Source organism: Prunus persica, chromosome G1 (assembly GCF_000346465.2).
Source record: "Prunus persica cultivar Lovell chromosome G1, Prunus_persica_NCBIv2, whole genome shotgun sequence".
Lineage (NCBI taxonomy): Eukaryota > Viridiplantae > Streptophyta > Magnoliopsida > Rosales > Rosaceae > Prunus > Prunus persica.
This window is the reverse complement of record NC_034009.1, coordinates 30,111,533-30,132,236: the sequence shown is the minus strand read 5'-3', so window position 1 is coordinate 30,132,236 and position 20,704 is coordinate 30,111,533. Positions and strand designations below refer to the sequence as shown.

Here is a 20,704-nt window from a genome sequence, read left to right as displayed (position 1 = left end):
TAAATTGCGGGTGACGTTACTTGAGATCGTAGACGTTATACCGACGTCACTAGAGTATGCTTGGGTTCGTCTACTTCTATCACACATACCGCTGTGAGGGACGACGTACACCAGCATCCATCCTAAAGTTCGGCCTCCCTAGCATGACCCGTGAAAGAAAGAGTAAAAGGAGGGCGGGGGTTGGATTGTAGGGAGGGGAATTATGGATGGATGAGGTTGTTTGTCGTCCACCCAGCGGATATTTTTTGAATTTTCCTGCAAAACAACCATCAGGATGCTTCGTTGACAATCAAATTTTGCTGGCTAACTTATTTTATTAGCTTAATTATTGAACATTTTGTTGACTAGATGGGCAAAATTCATTTTGTTGAAGATGAAAACTTGTAATGATGTTAAAGGCGGTCTTGCATTCTAGAGGAAATAGTATTTTATGGAGTACATATTTTCCGGTGTGCTCCATCCTCCATGACTCAATCAATTACTGAATTCTTAAATCTTTTTGAATAAGGTATATTGACTTTTCTTGGATTTTTGGTATATTCTTTTTTCCATTGTATATTTATATTATGGGCGGCCATATATTCATATGCCTGTAATTATGGATGATGCTCTCAAATCTTATAATCACCTTTTTTATTTATTAATTATTATAGCGAAGCTGTAATTGAACAGAACATTAAAGCAATTGCTTTAGTGAAGAGTTGCACTCCACCAAATCCGCACCAAGCAATATTTCAATCCACAACCCACAAAAGCCACAAAATCTAAAAATATCTTTGTGTCCGATTTGTTCTAAAAATATTTCAATGATCATTTGTATATGTGGACTAGGTCAGTTGTCAAAAACAGTGAGTGTGTTCGATTGCGCCCAAGTTTGAATTTATAAGTTTGTAAATTTTATTAATTTTTAGAGTATTTTAAACTATCGCTTAAATATTATAGCCGCATCAGAAATGAAATTGGATTGGAAGATACATCCGGGTTTTGGGGTGGAGGTGGGAAGTATGAGTAACAAGGGGTCTCATTTATAAGATCTTCAAAATTTGAGTATCAATTTAATATTCTCCCCAGAATTTAGAAGTTTTGTTTGTGTAACTGATCAATAAATTTAATAATCATTTAGTCGAATAACATTTGAGCTGGATCCCCATTGCACTAGAAAGAAAGAGCAAAGAAATTGTTTGATAAAACATGCTTTTAGTAATTAGGATAGAGAGAAATTAAATATCTATGAGAAATAGGAGAGATTCCTGGAAACTACTACTACACCATTTAGGCAAATTCATTTGCTTTCAGTGCCCATCAACGTCATCAACCACCCATTAAGCTATTCCTTCCAGAAAAATACGTAATCAATTTACCTACAACTTTTCTCACCACGCCCACACCAGTCTCTTTTCGATTAAGTCAAGCTCACCGCCCCGTCAAATCCAAAATCCAAATCCACCTTAATCAAACCCAACTCAACCCAACCCAACCCAATCCGATTCATTTATTCTCATTCTTCAAAAGCCAACCTAATTCACCATAATACCCTCGCACTCCCACAATAATTTCATTCTCATTCTCCCACCCATCGCCAAACAACGCAAACCATAAAATGCTTTACACTTTAGTCAGCCGAATCAAGCCGAACCGAGCCAAAAATAAAAGAAAAAACCCAAGAAAAAGGCAAACAAACAAATAACGCCGTGATTGACTAGGACGAGTTGGTCCCACAACTACCGGACTTGAGCCCGGAATTCATTCCAATTAATAGAAAATTTGGAAAAAGAAACCACCCAAAAAGAAGCAAATAAATAAAAAAGGAAAAAATTGAAAAAGATTGGGCAAGGAGTCCGTGACGGACTATGTATTCGATCCCACGCGCCCGCGTCACATCATTACACACACTCTCTCTTTCGCTCTCTACTTTCTCTCTCTACATTGTCCCCCTATATAATGCTTCTCTCCTCATTTTGCCACCACCACCACATCCTCACGTTCAAATCTTCAAAACTCTCCTCTAATTTGCGATTGGTATATGTTATGGAGGACCACACCTCAAATAGTAAGAAGCGGATCCGAGACAACTCGGACGACTCGGAGCATGACTCGGCCGAGGTTAAGCGACTCAGAGAAGACCTACTGGGTTTCCTCGACGACTCGGAACTCGACGCGGCCACTCAGGACCTCGACTCGGTCATGAAAAGCTTCGAGGAAGAGATTGCATCCACCACTTCTTGTCCGACGTCGCCTCGTCCGTCGCCGCCCACCCCGTCGGCTCCGGTACCGGTGGTCGATCTGACGTCAGATTCCGGCGAGTCCAATCCGGACCTTGGTTACCTTCTAGGAGCCTCGGATGATGAGCTGGGTCTTCCTCCGTCGGAGAACTTTAGCGAAGTGCTGGCAGAAGGCAGAGAGACCGAGTTGGTCCGAGTTTCGTCTGACTCGTCCGGAATCGACGAGTTTTGGCGATTCGACGATCACCCTCCGAGTTACGACTCGTTCGAGTTAGGAGTCCATGTTCATGACAGTAGTACCGAGTACGTGGCGTTCGATGGACTGTTTGAGAATTCCGACGTCTACTTCGATTCGTCTGATTACACTGATTTTTCGTGGCGTTTCGAAACACTACCGGCGCAGTAGTACGAAACGAAACGAAACGTGAAAGTTTATGTCGGACGGAATATATGATACTGCACCGATTTGTAAATTTGTTTCTTTAATTTTTTTTAAAGACATATTAGGGAAATTGATTAACATACTGAATCGGGAAAAGACAATTAGGAGGACTGTAGGACTAGGCTCATATGAAAGATGCGTATATGTCACAGGTCGCAAGGAAATTGATTCGCGCCAAAAAGAAAAAAAAAAATGAAGAAGAAAAGAATGGTTCGCTTTTTTAATAGCGGTCATAATATTCATAATGAACCCCTCGAGGGAATCTATTCTTGCTAAAGAAGTAATCCAAATTTATTTGGTTCAGTTTAATTATGTATCAAAAGTATTGGGAAAATATGTGGAATCCGGTGCAAAATATTTTGTGCAACCTAAATAATTCAGATGTTTGTAGCATGAGGGCTCTTCAATTTTATTGTAGAGATGACAAATTCCATCATCCCACATATAAAAACTACTATATCTTTCAAAAAGTTTTGATATTGCAATTTCGATAAGAAAATCCATTGAAAACAAAACCATATTTGACGAACCACATGCCATAACAAAACCCAATATAAATTATGAATCTCTCCATTTCGTCTTACCTTTCTAATATTGGTTAGGCACCTATAATTTAATTCCTCCACCAAAAGAAACAATCTTTATACAAGGAGGAGAAAAAAAAAAAAAAAAAAAAAAAGGAGAAGAGGACATAGAATGAAGAAGAAGAAGAAGAAAAAAACAAAGGAAAGCGAGAGGAACGTGTGAAAGAAGAAGGAAAACAAGAAAAGCTTTTGGACGTTAATTATCCCATTAATTGGATGTTAGAGTTTTTTTTTTCTTTTTTAATTAGGAGTAAATTGGTTTTTTGTTTTAGAATAATGTGTCAATTTTTAAATTCCTTATATTAAATTTTAATGAGGTAGCGTATGGAGAACAAAAGTAAAGCAAATTATGGCAGAGAAAATCAGAGCAGAAGATCTGAATCAGTCTTTTACATCATACGGGATTGATATCTATAGAAAATCCCAAAAATTCTATAGTGAGGGCCTTATCTATAGCCCTTAGGTGAGGTCATATCTCTTACGACCTCAACTTAAGGGCCAATAGCCCAATATGGGCATGTATATAAGGCCTAACGATAGCTTGTTCGACCCAATTGGCCCACAAGTCGATTCCTTTCCTCCAATGAAAATGTTGGCCCAAATGTAATCCTGAGAGATATGAGCCCATTTCTTTTCAAGCTATCTATAGGCCCAAAAGCTCTGTGCACAATACCATACAAATATCTTCGGACATAAAAATTGTAATATATTTTCTCATGAGCTATATGGCAATAATACTCCAATTTAAACAGGAAAAATATGAAAAACACAAAGGTGGACGAGCGAGTTAGGCCAATCCCAACCGTACATTCCATACATTCTCCAATCTCTCTTTCCTTTTTCTCCATATATCATGAATTCATTTAATATAGTATGTTGTCGCTGATCTCATCAGTGCTTTAGTGAAGATAACTTTATTTTTAGTTGGAGACGAATTACATATAAATTTTATTAAAGAGATTAACATAGTGAGATGACTAAATTTGTTCTAGATATCTATTAATGCTATAAATAAGCTTATTAAATTTATTTAAGGAGAATGTGATTAATATTATAGGTGGGCATTTGAACTTTTTGAGGCCCAAAAAATCCAAGGCTAGGCCCAAATATATTCTCGACCTAGTACGATACCTTACTGAGAGGAAACCCGATTTGGGTATGCGAGAGTTCATAATACGCACTCGCACGAGTTATGGTCCACGTGCCACGCCAAGCCAAGTTGTAACCCGCCATGAAAAGGGTTGTAACGAACCTGTAAAATGTACGGGCTCTATGAACCCATGCTTATTATCCCGTCAAACATCATTTTGACTTGACCATAGCCCTTTACAATACGATAAAACTCGAGCACGAGCACGCCAAACAACATGCAATGCCAAGCGAAAAACTCTTATTTTGCATCTAGCCACGCTACAAGCTTAAGTAGGCCCAAGCCACGCAAATTCCCGAGGCTTGCTGAGCGAGTTGTGGTATGTATGGTTACGATCATTCACGAAGCCCATTGATGAGCCAAGAAGTGGAAGTTTTGGGTTGCCTGGGAGCCCAAAAACTCGAGCCCATTTATTTAGCCCAAATATGTGGGTAAACATGAAAGATGGAAAAGTGGCCCATCACATTAGTAAATTAGCTATCACCTTAGGAAGTGACCCAACAACTTAGAAAATATCTCAGGAAGCCTCTAACACATGGCCAGAGCTAAATCCAAGACAGATCATCTATAAAACCGAAGGATATTTGCGTGTGCAGGCTGCTGGGAGTAAAACACCCTTCAGACCAACACATTTACCCACTTCTTTCCCTTACCAACTCTTGCCATAAAATAAGGGAGGAAAGAAGGGAGAGAGTGTTGCCAGAGATAGGAGATTGCCACAGGGATAGCTGCGGGAAGACTCTAGAGCTCCCAAAAATCTTGTCTGTATGTGTTTGCATTGGGGAGATTTCAGAAAATGAGGATGAATTAAAAGAAGAAAAGAGAAATGGAGGGGGAGACTTGGCAAATTTGGGAAGAACCAGCTAGGAAAGGAGGAGCTTCCAGTGCCTATAAAAGGGGGCATTTCCTACCCAGCAGATAACAACATCTAGAGAGAGAAAACATCTCCTCTCACTACTGGAACCCTTGAATTTCAAGCTATGTTCTTCCATTTATTTCCCTTTTATCTTCTGACAAAACACCCAAGAATGTGACGAAGCTTTCGTCAAGCAGTTGGAAAATTTACTCAAGCCACCCATTCCTCTACCCTAATCTTTTCCTCTCTTCCTTCAACAAATCCTCCCAAAATTCCCTCTCCCCTTGCTTTAAACCTCTATTTCTCATAGGAAATCCAAACTCTCTCTATCTAATGCTAAACTCATGAATGGTCAGCTCCCTTGCCACGAGTTTCTCAAGCAAACCAAAATATTTATCTATAAGCAATTGTTGGTTTTGTTGGTGAAGGAAACCAAAGTGCTTCTTAAGGCTCTACGAACCTTTTGAAGTACTCTTGGGGCCTGATTTTTAAACTCAGACACATGAACAACTCCACCCATTTGCTCTTTACAGCAGCCTATGCCCATTTGTAGCTATTGAAACAAAAAAGGGTCCTTACATAACCTGTAAACCGAGTAAAATAAAATGGGAAAAACCCGAATTGATAAAAAAAGTCAACCTAGACTCAAAAAGCGAAACAAATCGTTTTGGATAGGTTCCCGTCTAGGTTCTTGTCTTGAAAAAAATGATCTAAATCGAATCAGACCGGTTATGTTAAGTTTACTTATTCATTTATATCAAAAATTACCAATAAGACTAATTAGTATTCAAATCAAGCACATTAGTAACATCATGTAATATCTATATATTTTAGCCCAATTAATAACTAAATGTCTTAATTCCAATTTATACCCAACTAAATAACAACTCTAGCCCCACTTCTTTTTCTTTTCGGTGACCATACCCGTTATTGTTGCGCTTACCATCTTACTCTATTTTCCACCTATTTCATTATATTTCTCATCCTCCTTATCTCTTCTACCTATTTCACTCTTATTTGATCTATTTCTCCTTTTCCTATTTCTTTCTTCTTCACATCCTCATATTTATTTCATTCCACACCAGAAATCGAACCGAGACTGCATATGTCTAGCTTGGTTCAGTTCTTATATATATATATATATATATATAAAATAAAAGTCAAATTGAACCAAACCATATGTAATTTTCAATTACAATTACAATTCGATGATAAAATTGGACCGAACTAGACCGCACCCACAGGAATAAGGTACCAAAATGTCAAAATAATAGTTGGGGCCCTAGAAGGGTCCACGTTGTTAAGTCTATGTTTTTTTAAGTTTTCCTTTTGGCTTTCCTTGACAACATTGTAATAGGACATACAATGTAATTACTCAAGCTCAAGTTTAGATTAATAATAGTTTCTCTAAGTGTTCTTATCTGGCTGCTATCTTATGAAAAATCAATCACATTGGCGAAGGTAATTTTTGTATTGCATCATATTGCATTCATTGGAATTCTTAAGATTATGACTAGTCATCCTGTTTTCGTATGACTAGTCATCTTTTGCATCAGTAAGTTTTTCAGCTCATTGGTTTCCAGCTGGATCCTACCAAACCTTTTTGTCATATTCTACGAATTTTCTCTGATGACATGTGTACCATTCTGACCTATGAATTTTTTGGAAAAAGCCAATGATTCATTATTTGGCAGCCATCACTTTTGAAGGAAAGTTTTGAAAAAGTTCTTACTAACTTTTTGTTCTTCTTCTTCCTCAAGAGAAAACCACTATTTTCATCTATGAATTTTCTAAATTGATTTTTTGAAAAGTGCTTTTGAAATATGAAATCTGCATCTAGCTAGAACAAACACATTCTCATATACATCTAGGTCAGATTCAAGATTGGTGTCTTCAAGAGTATGGTTTCGTGAAGAAATTGGTCATTTTTTCCTTGAATTGAAATTGTTAGTTTCTGTTCGAGTTTGAGCTGGCTAGCTAGTGCCATGGGATGAACGAGCTAAAGAAGGAGCTGCCATCGCCATGAAGGACTAAGCTGCTAGCTTTGCTAAGTTGAAGAAGAAGATTGCACAAATGAGGTATAACTCATATTCCTAAATAGATCTAGGATTTCTTGAGCTTGCTTATGTTTCTTTGTAAGAATCTTCTTTGTTTAGTGGATTGCCTAGTCGGTTGATGACCCCCAATTTTTCCCAATTGTGGGTTTCTGGGTGAACAATTTCTAGTTTGCAGATCTGTTATTTTCTGGGTATGTATTTGTAAACACGAATATCCTGCGACAAATGAGACAAGAACACGTGTACAAAATAATATTGTATTAATGAAATTTAGGGTTACAATATTTGTATTGAATCCTCTGATTCTATCTCCAAAGTGTTTAAAGAAAATTTGTGTTTGATACAAGGGTCGTAGAGACTTGATCTTGATCAAACGGGTAGCACGAAGCTTATTTGGTGTTTGGGATTTTTCTAGAGTGGAGGAACCGACACGTATTTGTTGTGCTTGGTGGCTCTTCTAAAATAGGGTAAATAATGCAGAGAGTTTTATGTTTCTTCTGAATGCTAGCTTTTTCTGAGCCTCATTCCTTTCATCTTGAGGCCTCCTATTTATAGGCTCCTGTAGGATGCTTGACCTAAATAACTTTCCTTCTTTAAAACCTTCCTTTGTGGAATTCTGATTTGATTTAAAAAAAAAATCAATTCCAATAATTTGGCAATTTAACCAAATTATCTTCGATTGATTGACTTGATTAATATTTGATTTAAATCAAAGTCAATCACAGAAGATTCCTTCCTTTAATTTTGTCTTCACTTTGAACCGTTTGATGCACTTCGTCGGATGTCGACACGTGTCACTTTTGACAGCTAATCCGATTTTGGTGAGTCATACGCCACATGGGCGAATTATGGAGCCCACAATTCAATCCATCGAATCTTAATTATTTTCTTATCCAATGGAATTTATTGCGCCAAAATTTCTTTGTCTACAAATTACCCCCACTTCATGATGCATTGTAGACATGTGCTTTATCACATGTAGGAGGTGCAGCTTGAAGGTGTTACTTCTTCATAATTTGGATTGCTTCCAATGTGGAGCTTTAAAAGTTACTCTTTTTTTGTTTGTTTTTTTCTTTCTTGGAATCTTTGTATAAGATGTCAGTCATCCTTTGGGTGCCCCATTCATGGTACTGTAGACGTGGTGATGGCAAAAGACTCCAATGCAATTATGATGTTGTAGCTATAATCAAAGCTGATGGCAAGACTTGATGTTTTTTTTTTTTTTTGGGATTCTTTGTTGGATGATATTATTGAAATAATATCTTTGTATTCCAACGTTGGCTTTCAGCCCTTCCTCCTTTTTTTTGTTTTTGTTTTTGTTGGAGGGGTTGTTTGTTGGATGATATTATTGAAATAATATCTTTGTATTCCAACATTGGCTTTCGACCCCTCCCCCTTTTTTTTTTTTTTTTGGGAGGGATATTATTAAGCTTAATAATATTCAATTTTGTTAAGATCTTGTGAAACAAGAAACAAAATCCAATCTTTTCTAATCTAGGAATGAGAAACCCTAGTACCACCAGGAGCTTTGATGGTCCTTGGCTTCTTTAAATTGCACTACACTTATGAATATTGAGATTAACCGAATAGAACAACAAAGACTCCACTTGTTGGCAAGAAAGTCTTCGACTTTGAAGTTTGCATCATCTGAATTCTCAGCAACCAAAGTGGTGAGAGTTGTCTTCTTTTCCTTCAATATTTGATGCTTATATATATTAGTGGAAAAAGAAACTACCGTTGATATATATATTTTTCACAGCCGCAAGAACTCGCCTTATGGTCTATCAAGAAGCTTGTTGGTAAGATTAAACCCACTTCGTTCCCTCATGTTCTTGCGTCAGTGTTCTTTTTTTATTTTTTATTTTTATTTTATAATTTTTAAAGCAAGATTGGAGGGTAAGAGGGTTGGCAGGTTCAGACTTGCGTGCATTGCTGGAGGGTTGGAAGGCTAGCATGATTGAGCCTGCATGCACTGGAGGTGTGTGCCAGGGCCTGAGGTATGGCTGGAAACTTGGAAGGGCTGGCAGGTTCGAGTCCACCTGCGCTGGGCTCAAGGTGAAGGCAAGAAGGCGTTAGGCCTTGTGTGTAAGGTGGGCTTGCGTGAGTTGAAGCGAGTGGGCTAGGAGGAGGTGCTGGGTTGCGCAAGTTGAGACTCGATCTGGGCCTGGCGAGACATGGGTTGCGCGCTGGAGCATGGGCAAGCGACGATGGGCCTTGCTGGCTGGCGCTGGGCTGCGCAGGAGTGTGCAGACTGGGCTGCCCCCTTTAGCTTTGGCTAGTCCAAACAGCTAGAAATAACATTTTTTTTTTCCACCGCTGCACATCTATCACTCTTTCAATCAGTTTATTTATTTATCTTATATGATGATGATGATGATATATATATATATATATTACAATAGGTACTTTGAAAGAAAGTGAAGAACGTGGAAGTCCTATACCGCTTGGGTTTGATCCATCTCTCCGATTTGGTTATAACCCGTTCAAGCGCTTAGGCTTTACGTAAGTGGAGGACGAGTGAAGAACGTAGACGTCCTATACTGCTTGGGTTTGAGCCATCTCTTCGACTTAGTGATAACCCACTCAAGAGCTTAGGCTTTACGTAAGTGGAGGACGAGTGAAGAACGTAGATGTCCTATACCGCTTGGGTTTGATCCATCTCTCCGACTTGGTGATAACCCGCTCAAGCGCTTAGGCTTTACGTAGGGGAAGACAAGTGAAGAACGTAGACGTCTTATACCGCTTGGTTTTGATCCATCTATCCGACTTGGTGATAACCCGCTCAAGCGCTTAGGCTTTACCTAAGTGGAGGACGAGTGAAGAACGTAGACGTCCTATACCGCTTGGGTCTAATCCATCTTTCTGACTTGGTGATAATCCACTCAAGTGCTTAGGTTTACGTTGGTGGAAGACAAGTGAAGATTGTTTCTCGAGACATTCCACCTTTATCTGGCTCTTCAAACTTGTACAAGTAATTTTTTTTTTTTTTGGGTGTCCTAACTTTTGCTTGAGCCTCCCTTTCAGGTTTTCAGCTCAACGGACTTTCTTATGCTCTAACTTTTGCTTGGATCGCCCTTCCGGGTTTTCAATCCAACAAACAACTTTTTTTTTGTTTTTTGTTTTTGGGTGCCGTACGCAGTTTAGGCTCATGCGGGCCAGGAGCTTTTGGTGCCTTCTGCAGTTTCAACTCGTGCAGACAAAGGAGTGTTTGATGCCTTCTGCAATTTTAGCTCGTGCAGGCAAAGAAGCTTTTGGTGACTTGTGCATTTTCAACTCGTGCAGGCGAATGAGCATTTGGTGCCTTCTGCAATTTTAGCTCGTGAACACAAAGGAGCGTTTGCTGCCTCGTGCAGGAGAACGAAGGAGGGATTGGTGCCTCGTGCATTTTCGGCTCGTGCAGGCGAATGAGCATTTGGCGCCTTCTGCAGTTTTGGCTCTTGCAGGCGAATGAGTGTTTTGGTGCCTTGTGCAGTTTTCACTTGTGCAGGCGAAGGAGCATTTAGTGCCTTGTGTAGGCGAAATAGCATTTGGTGCCTTGTGCAGTTTCGGCTCGTGCAGGCGAAGGAGCATTTGGTGTCTTGTGCAGTTTTGGCTCGTGCAGGCAAATGAGCGTTTGGGTTGAATTTGTGTCAAACGAAGTGAGAAGTGTCCTCCTTATTTTTTTATCGCGGGAGGTGCTTGACGCAATACTCTTGAAGAATCCTTTAGGGAAGAAGTCATGTAGCGTGATAGGGCTACGTGACTTTTGATTCAAGAGTTCATCTTTTTGAACCACTTTGTTCATATTTGAAAATTTCCTTCATTTATGCTTTTTAGGTGGTTGAGGAGAACTTCTTTTGTTTACACATCTTTTTTATTGAGCAGTTCTTAGCAAAGATACATTCTTCTTATGTAACTTCCTCCGAGTGACCAATGTTCATCCTTCATTATCGCCATCGGATGATTCGACACTACTTTGACTTAACACCCCAACACACTCATACGGATTGAGTTGATGGGTTTCAGAGAATGCCCCCAGTGATTGAAGTGAGGGCGAATGTGTCGAACCAAAGAAGACAAACGAGATCGTAGAATGGTTCGACTCTACCACCTTGTCAAGATCCATTTCGATTCTTCCTTGTTGTGCCAACTTCATGATGAGATCTTTCAACACGAAGCACTTTTCCACTGGATGACTGATGACACAATGGTACAGGCAATATTTCGAGTGGTTAATATGATTCATCTCTTAAGGACGTTTGCACCCGGGTAACTCAATCACCTTCTTCTTGAGTAAGTCTTCCAGCATGCCTTCTACGTCAGAGTCTGGAAAATGATACTTCTTCTCCTTCATTTCTTTTAGGGTGTGTCGTCGTGGTTCTTGATCTTGAGTCGACTCGGCCTTCCTCTCATCTTTCTTGCCTCGAGTGGAAACCTTTATTGGAGTGGCATTGATCGTCATTAACTCCCAGATGCATGTCTTCAAAGAGTCTGCCCCATTTCTTGACAACTTGTCATTTCGATAATCGCTCACCATTTCATTTCTTTCATTGTGACTAGCGATACTTAGCTCTATGTCATGCGCACGAGTGGCCAATTCTTCAAAGCTACGGGGTTTAACCCCTTGAGGAATGTAGAGCAGACCCCAATGCATACCTTGAATGCACATCTCTACCGCCGATAACTCTGAAACTCAATCTTTGCAGTCAAGGCTTAATGAATGCCAACGATTGATGTAGTCAACAACAAGTTCGTCTTTTCATTGCTTTGTGCTAGTGAGCTCTAGCATGCTAACTGAACGACGAGTACTATAGAAGCAGTTGAGGAATTCTCTCTCCATTTGCTCAAAGCTGTCAATTGACTCGGGTTCCAAGTCAATGTACCAGTTGAATGCAGTGCCTCGGAGTGAGCGGACAAATTGCTTCACGAGATAATTGTCATTAGTGCCAGCGCTGTTGCATATCTCGATGAAGTGGGCAACATGTTGTTTAGGGTTACCTTTTCCATCAAACTGCATGAACTTTGGAGGTTGATAACCCGTTGGCATTCGAAGGTTGTCTAACCTTTTGATTTAAGATTTGGAATAGATAAATGTATCTTGAGAAGGCACATCATATTGAGCCCTGATAGTGTTCGCGATCATGTCCTGAAGTTGTTGGACCGACAAAGAACCCACCAATGCGTCGTCAACTTTTTCGTGCGACTTCTCACCCGACTCTGTTTCATGACCCAATCCTTTTTCGCTGGATTCAGCCTTATGATGTGGTCCTTTCTTGTGTGCATCTTGACCAGGCTCCTTATCCTGATGCGCTTCCCACTTGTTGATGAGAAAAGCAATCTGCGCATCCTTCCCTTCGACCATCTTCGTCAGTTTCATGACCGCTTTGCTCATATGGGCCAGCTATTCTTCAATAGACATTGCTCCCATCACCATGACCTGCATGGCCATAGAATAAGACTCACCTATGGACGCCAAGGTAATCTTCTTCTGTTGGTCGTCAGGCGGGATCCATGGTATGAGTCTGTGCTTGAATCAGCGTTTGAAACATGCGAGATTGAACGTTCTCTTGAATTCTTTGAGCCCGAAAAACTCCTTTCTTCGTTCCGAGAGTTCTTCTCATTCGCTCAGGAAGTATTCTTCTTTGCCCCCAAGGAGGCTAGATTGATAACCGGTTCACGTCTTTCACCTTGGCTTGAGTCGGTATGGAAGTGACATGTGGAGTTGCGAATATCGCCTTGGCCTTGCTCCAGGTGACGACCCCAGCAGAGTCTCCGTTTGAGAAGGAGGCGTTCACGCTTTTGCCTCTCGTCGCGGGAACGGTTTGAATCTTCTTAGAAGCCATCGTTTTCGATGTGTTGATTGATTTTGGAACTGGAGAAAGAGATAAGAGGTAGAGATGATCCCACCGGCCAAGCCATATTTGTAAACAAGAATATCCTGCGACAAATGAGACAAGAACACGTGTACAAAATAATATTGTATTAATGAAATTTAGGGTTACAATCTCTGTATTGAATCCTCTGATTCTATCTCCAAAGTGTTTAAAGAAAATTTGTGTTTGATACAAGGGTCGTAGAGACTTGATCTTGATCAAATGGGTAGCACGAAGCTTGTTTGGTGTTTGAGATTTTTCTAGAGTGGAGGAACCGACACTTATTTGTTGTGCTTGGTGGCTCTTCCAAAATAGGGTGAAGAATACAGAGAGTTTTCTGTTTCTTCTAAATGCTAGGTTTTTCTGAGCCTCCTTCCTTTCATCTTGAGGCCTCTTATTTATAGGCCCCTGTAGGATGTTTGACCTAAATAACTTTCCTTCTTAAACACCTTCCTTTGTGGAATTCTGAATTGATTTTTAAAAAAATCAATTCTAATAATTTGGCAATTTAACCACATTATCTTCGATTGATTGACTTGATTAATATTTGATTTAAATCAAAGTCAATCACAGAAGATTCATTCATTTAATTTTGTCTTCACTTTGAATCGTTTGATGCACTCCGTCGGATGTCGACACGTGTCACTTTTGACAGCTAATTCGATTTTGGTGAGTCATACGCCACATGTGAGAATTATGGGGCCCACAATTCAATCCACCGAATCCTAATTATTTTCTTATCCACTGGAATTTATTGCGCTAAAATTTCGTTGTCTATAGTGTTCTTAACAATTGACTAATCATCACTTGATGTTATGCATTTTTGGGTTTGTGTTCTTGCGGTTGACTAGCCATCATTATTTGTCATTTGCTGTTTATTTGATTAATGATGTTTTCACACACTTTCACCATAGTTGTTGCTAGCATAGGAATGCCTAAATGAACCGGTCCTTCTGAGTGCCTGGGTTGTTACTAGTAATCTTCTAGGCTTGCAGGTACAGTTAGTTATGCTCTGTATGTGTGTTCTTGGTTATGGCTTTCATGACTAGTTGTTGACTAGTCATAATTATCTTTGGTTAAGTTTTGAAAGTGTGTGCATATTACTGTGTCTGTTTGAATAACATTTAAATTTATTCCTTGTCACCTAAGTACAATTTCACATGTCGACGGTATAAGAATTTACATGTAAGAGAATAATACTATTTTGCTGTCTCTAACTAATTATGCACTGTCACATGAAATTATTATCACATCACCCGTATAGCGAAACGTGAATAGTTTTTTTTTAAGGATGCAACATGAGGTCACCGATCCTTCTATTACCTAGCCCAAACCCGCTTCAGAGTTCTGATGAGTTGGTATGATCACATCCAAAACTGTTATTGGTGTGATACACAAAAATCTAGCTCGCCATATTCACCCGTCACCAACACAAACCACGCGCTCCCTTAACCAATACAGACTACATGCTGCCATCTGAACCGCTCATCTCACTTAAACCCAACGCATTTTTCACTGTGTGTTTCTCGCCTTCTCCCTGTAGCGCGTATATATTGAGAGCCGTTATCCCTCGTATATAAGCCAGCAAATTTGGGGCTAATTTTTCCTTTTCTTGCTTCACTTTACTTGCGCATTCGGTTTCATTCTTTTAAACCCTCTCAGCAGATCACAGCCTTCGAGACTGTAGGGACGGCGATTCTCCGACTAGCAGAAGATGAAGATTTTTGTCAAGACTCTCAAGGGCACTCACTTCGACGTCGAAGTGAAGCCTGAGGACACGGTTAGCCTCAATCGTTCTGAATTCAAATATTTAAAATTTTTAAATTTCGTGTTATTTTTTTAAATTAAATTTTCAATCGCGCATTATGATCGTAATTGGAGTGTTTTCTAGGGTTTTGGTCTCGAATTTCTGTTTGTTTCGCAATTTGGTAAAGACTTAATGTGCAAGCTTTAACAGGTTTTTCTGTTTTTGGCTTGTGTACGTCAATTGGACTTAGGTTTTTGCTTCTAACACGTTGAGTATTTTTGGTTTATGGTGGAATTGGAGTCTGGGAATTTACGCTTTCCTTGTTAAATTACTTGTTCCTTATTTTTTTCTTCTTTCGTTTATGTGTTTTTCGCAATTTTCAAGTTATACGGTATGGCTGACTTTGCTTAATTATAGAGTACATTCAGCTTTCTAGATGCAGGAATTGTAGTTCGGTGTGCTTATAAATTTACTTTGCTATAATTACTGACTACTTTGTCTAAATTACATTATTGATGACTAACCACTACTCTTTCCAGGTTGCTGATGTGAAGAAACAGATAGAAACTAGTCAAGGTTCAGATGTATATCCTGCTTCACAACAGATGCTCATTCATCAAGGAAAAGTACTTAAAGATAGCACAACATTGGATGAAAACAAAGTTGCTGAAAACAGCTTTGTTGTGATAATGTTGACAAAGGTATTTTTATTTTTGTATTCGATGCTTTAGAGTGCTACGTTTTCCATTTAATAATAATGGTCTAAATCTACCTTTTTAAAATAACACTTGACCTAGATTTGTAGGAAACATCATGTATATCATGTACTTGTTTTGGATTATGTCGGAACATAGTTTTAGCTTTAAGAAAGAGGGATCAAACCAAGAATATAGTGGTTACAAATGAGAATTCCAACTGGCACCAGTGAGCTTATAAACCATGTTGAATTGAATTCTTGATAAAGTAGTCACAGTAGGTGAGCTTGGAAGTAATAAATAATACAGTGGTGACAGTAATTATGCTTGTATTATAGCTAATGTCTTGCTAAACAACCATCATGGAAACGGAATTTATTATATGCCATTCACTACTTTTGAAATTTCTATTTGGTGCTAATGTCTTATTCTTGTATTGTGATTTCCCTGTTTATTCACGTCTGGTTTGAGCCCACCTCCTGTCATTCCCTAACATACAATTTGTTTTACTTGAAGTTGGTGATGTTGTTTTGATTGCCCTATTTGGTTCGCATCTGATTTATGCCAACTATTTTTGGTGTTGAAATTCCTTCTCCCACCAGATAATGTTGCTCAATCTTCAATTCTTTGTTGGTTTAGAATGATGACAAGTTGTTTTGACTTACTTTATATACCTGAAAATGCTAGAGTAAGAGCTCGTCTGGTGAAGGTTCAGGTGCATCAACTGCTACTACAACTAAGGTAAGACATATTTTTTTCATTGGTTTTTCAGTGATTTGTTTTCTCTGTGGAAGGTGCGTGGATGTTACCACTTGCTTTGGTTCAAATTGTTGGGATTCATCTATAGTCTTATGTTAATTTCTATTCTTCACAATTTATCTTTATAATTAGTTTTTCATTCAGTACAAATTGGATTATTTCTGTTATATTTTAGTTTCGTTAGAGCTGAGATACTGTTAAATGTAGAGTTGGTCTGTGTATATACTTTGATTTGCTTGTTTGACTTTAGAAGAAAAATTATGAGCCTGGGATTATAAAAAGAGAAAAACCTTTACACAGACTTAGTGAAGTAAACAAGTTCAATAACCCAGATATATTTGCATGCATGTCTTAGAACGAACTAAAGCTTTCCTTTTGTTTTATGTTGGGCTGTGAGTGTAGTTACCGAGTGTTGTTTTTATGTGCAGGCACCACAGCCAAGTGCACCTTCTGCTGCTCCAACTGCGACATTAACAGCACCTCAGGCTCCAATACCAACCTCAGCACCGTGAGTCTTGTTTTGTATAAGCTTTAGTTGTACCAAAAGTGTGATATTCATATTTCCTTATCATATTGTGTTTGTAATTTTTCTTGATTTCTCAGGCCTGCTTCTGTTACCACACCTGCTCCTGTCTCTTCAGCTACCACAGAGTAAGTAATTTTGTTCCTTCCGGTGATGCTTTCAGTTTGAAATCTGTAGCCAATGCCCCCCAACTCTTCCTCATTAAGTTCTTCATTGGCTTTATATATTCTTTTGTTTCCTAAGACAATTCTTTGTAATTGTTGAAGCAGGGTAGAATCTGATCCCTACGGCCAAGCAGCATCTGATCTGGTAGCAGGAACTAACTTGGAGGGAACAATTCAGCAAATTCTGGATATGGGTGGAGGTACTTGGGACAGGGATACTGTTGTACGTGCTCTTCGTGCTGCTTTCAACAACCCAGCGAGAGCTATTGACTATCTTTATTCTGTAAGTGGAGATATTATTATGAAAAATTCAGGAGTTGCTCTGCTCTCTTAGTTATATATCTTATACATCGTAATTCTCTGTCAAATTTTCAACAATGGTAACAATGTTGAGTAGTACTGTAGAAAAAAGAGTTGATAAGAGTAGTGATTTTCAGAACCAAAAAGCAATGGTTATCCCTGCTCTTCGATTATTATTGTCTTTTCCTCTTGATGCCAATTTAGTATTTCTTGAAGGGTATCCCTGAGCAACCTGAAGTTCCACCTGCAGCCCGTATTCCTGTGAGTGGGGAAGTTGCAAACCTTCCGGCACAACCTCCACAATCAGCACAACCAGCAGCCACTCCACCAAGCGGACCTAATGCCAATCCTTTAAACCTTTTTCCACAGGTACTCATGCAGAATCTGGAATTAATTATGGTGGGAGAATTTTTTAGTGATACACATGCCTTTTATGGAAACAGGGCCTTCCGAACGTGGGTGCTGGTGCTGGTGCTGCAGGCAATCTTGATTTTCTTCGTGACAGCCAACAGGTCATTTATCTCCCTCTCTCCCTTTCTCCCTCTCTCTATCTATATGTTTGCATGTGCATGTGTGTATGCATTCATGTATGAATGAACCCACACTTAAACATTGTGGTTTTTTTTAACTCTCGATTTAATGTTGTTTGTCTCAGTTCCAAGCCTTGCGAGCTATGGTGCAGGCTAATCCACAAATATTGCAGGTACTTCTTCCCAACCCAAATGTTGTTTAGTCACCCAGTTCTTTTGGCAATAATTCTTCTATTTTTGTTACAGCCTATGCTTCAAGAGTTAGGGAAACAAAATCCTAATCTTATGAGGCTAATTCAACAGCATCAGGCTGACTTCCTTCGCCTGATTAATGAACCTGTGGAAGGTGGAGAAGGGTAAGGAGTTTACTATCTTACCTTTTATGTACTCTTTTAGTCTTTGGGGTTTGTTGTTGGTTATGTGTATGTTACATGATTATGTATGTTTATATTGCTCATTTGTCACTTTGTTTCAGGAACATATTGGGCGATGCAGCGGTGCCGCAGTCAATAAGTGTCACTCCTGAGGAGCGTGAAGCTATAGAGCGTGTAAGTTCTCCCTTTTCTATATAAACACTATATTTAATACATGCAATGCACATGAAATGTAGCTTAAATCATGTGAAATAACAAATTTGAACTTAATTTGAAGAATACTTTTAAGATGAAAACAGGAAACACTGCCTAATCACCTAATTGAACAAAATTTATTAAAAATTCATCGAGTGAAAAAGTTTATTTGTGATTTCCATTTAACCAAATACGCTTGGAAGTATCTGAAAAATGAGAGGGAAGGGAGAGATCTAGAAAAACTTGATGAATGTCCAATCATTAGTCTCGACTCTCGAGGGATTGAAAGTCTTCAGTTTTGGTCCAATCATTACTGATTTAAAACATTGATTTTCATGAACTGATTTAGCTTTATGGTTACGGTATCAGCGTTTTATGCTTTGCACATTTGCATTACATGTGTTTTAATTCTTGCTAACAACTTATTACCTCTCAAGGAGTTGTGTGTATTGGACCTTAGAAGTTTTAGTTTGCTTATTGTGGCTTTTTTTTTTATCCACTTTTTTCGTAAGGGATTTGTTGGTTTCAGTGGTTGTTAGAGTTCTAAATATCTATGATTTATTCCTGTTGTTCTTTGAGCAGACAGTTTGCGTTCTTATTGATGATATGTTTATCCTTGCCAGCTTGAAGCAATGGGATTTGATCGAGCAATTGTATTGGAGGTTTTCTTTGCCTGCAACAAGAACGAAGAGTTGGCTGCCAACTACCTCTTAGACCACATGCATGAATTTGAGGAATAATCTATGGAATATCAGCCGTCCAAACCCCTGTTAAATAAAAAAAGAATATAAAAAAGAATATAAAAACCCTCTTCTCATGGCTTTCTTTTGAATTTCACATTTAGCCTTTTATAAGTTTGGAGTCTGGATTATGTGGATTGTCTATAGTTTACTAGTCAAGTCAGAACTTTCTTCCCAAATCCAATCTTTCATTTCTCAGGTACATGCAATTGATTTTTATTTTTATTTTCGGTCGATTTCTTATGTTGTGAATATGAATAAGTTTTTAACAAGCACAATTTCTAGTTATGATTTGGGTCAAAGTCATACATCTTTTCCTTGTCATTTTTATCACCGCGTTTTTGTCTGGAAGCATAGGGATTGAAGTAGAGCAACAATCATTGATCTGGATGAAGGAGAAGATGCATATTTTTACATGGACAAAGGACTTGCCTGTTGGTGGTGGGCTGGCTTTCTCCATCTTCATGTTTACAGACTGATGACTTCCCTCCTTGTCTTCTATTGTGACTCAACACAAAAGTGACATGCGTCTTTCTTTTAATTGTCAAAACAGTTTTTATTATTATTATTTTTCACTTTTACTGAACCCTAGCTTTTCATTTTTACTTCAATTTTTCTCAACCATTTAAAAAGAAGAAGAGATATTTAGTCTTATACTCATTATTATCCTTAAAACTATAAATAAATTTTACACTATTTAATTTATATAAACAAACTCAAAAAAAACTCAAAAAATTACAACTGTCCCTATTGAATTTAATTTTGATTATTAAATTACTTTGATGCCCTATTGAGTGTTTTGGGTTTTTTTTATGAGATTTTTGGGTTGGATTTGTTTTAAGAAATTAATGACAGTTTTATAATTTAAAAGAAGTTAAAAGCTTTTTTCTCATATTGTAAATGAGCTTTTGGTGTGTTTCTAAAGTCCATTTTATATATGATTTAAAAAAAAAAAAATTGGGCTACTATATTGAGTATAATAGTGAATTCAAAAAAAAAATAAAAATTTCCTTACTCAGTTACAATTTTAAGTCTTTGTGGCCCTTTGTTTTGTTTTGGTAAAACATTTGGGCTTCAGTAAAAGTGAATAAGAAGGAAGAAAGTTTTGATAATTCAAAAAGAGATGATACATGTCACTTCGTGGTTGAGCTACAAATAATAGGTAAGGAAGAGTTTCTCCTTATGAGTAAGGAGGGAAGTATTTATCCTTATTAAAACATTTGTCGTATGTTTATATTCGATAAGGTTCACATCAGAAGGTGTCGGGAAGAGTTGTGAACCAAATCAATTGTTGCAGAAAAGAGTTTGAACAATGCAGGGAAGGTTCCTAATGCAACTTGGTTATGGTAGTGGTCAATGCAGTTAGTTTACCATACAAAGATAAAACACGTAAATTTGGTTCCACCCTTCAACCAAATGAGAAGTAAAACTAATACAAACAAGTTTGATTTTCTAAAGTGATGTGAAGACTCTATTGACCTTAATTCTTTTGGTGGATTCCATTCAATTTCTCT

The 20,704-nt window shown here is 38.4% G+C and overlaps 2 protein-coding genes across 4 annotated transcripts; both read left to right on the top strand.

Moving 5' to 3' along the window:
* Window positions 1,946-3,057, top strand: LOC18794049. The gene has a single exon (XM_007223855.2). It carries the CDS (start codon window positions 2,029-2,031, stop codon window positions 2,626-2,628), a length of 600 nt encoding a protein of 199 aa, XP_007223917.2. The 5' UTR covers window positions 1,946-2,028; the 3' UTR covers window positions 2,629-3,057.
* LOC18789542 (ubiquitin receptor RAD23c) lies at window positions 14,752-19,753 on the top strand. Of its 3 annotated transcripts, XR_002272241.1 has the most exons (13): window positions 14,752-14,943; window positions 15,450-15,611; window positions 16,293-16,346; window positions 16,793-16,872; window positions 16,968-17,015; window positions 17,157-17,334; window positions 17,556-17,720; window positions 17,795-17,863; window positions 18,007-18,054; window positions 18,128-18,237; window positions 18,357-18,429; window positions 19,074-19,389; window positions 19,548-19,753. XR_002272241.1 is itself a non-coding variant. In XM_020566846.1 (12 exons), exons 1-12 carry the CDS (start codon window positions 14,878-14,880, stop codon window positions 19,188-19,190), a joined length of 1,170 nt encoding a protein of 389 aa, XP_020422435.1. In that variant the 5' UTR covers window positions 14,752-14,877; the 3' UTR covers window positions 19,191-19,488. The 3 variants fall into 3 exon arrangements, 2 of the variants coding, with proteins under 2 accessions (XP_020422435.1, XP_007227719.1); XM_020566846.1 differs by lacking the exon at window positions 19,548-19,753 and having other exon boundaries at window positions 19,074-19,488; XM_007227657.2 differs by lacking the exon at window positions 19,548-19,753 and having other exon boundaries at window positions 14,754-14,943; window positions 17,568-17,720; window positions 19,074-19,488.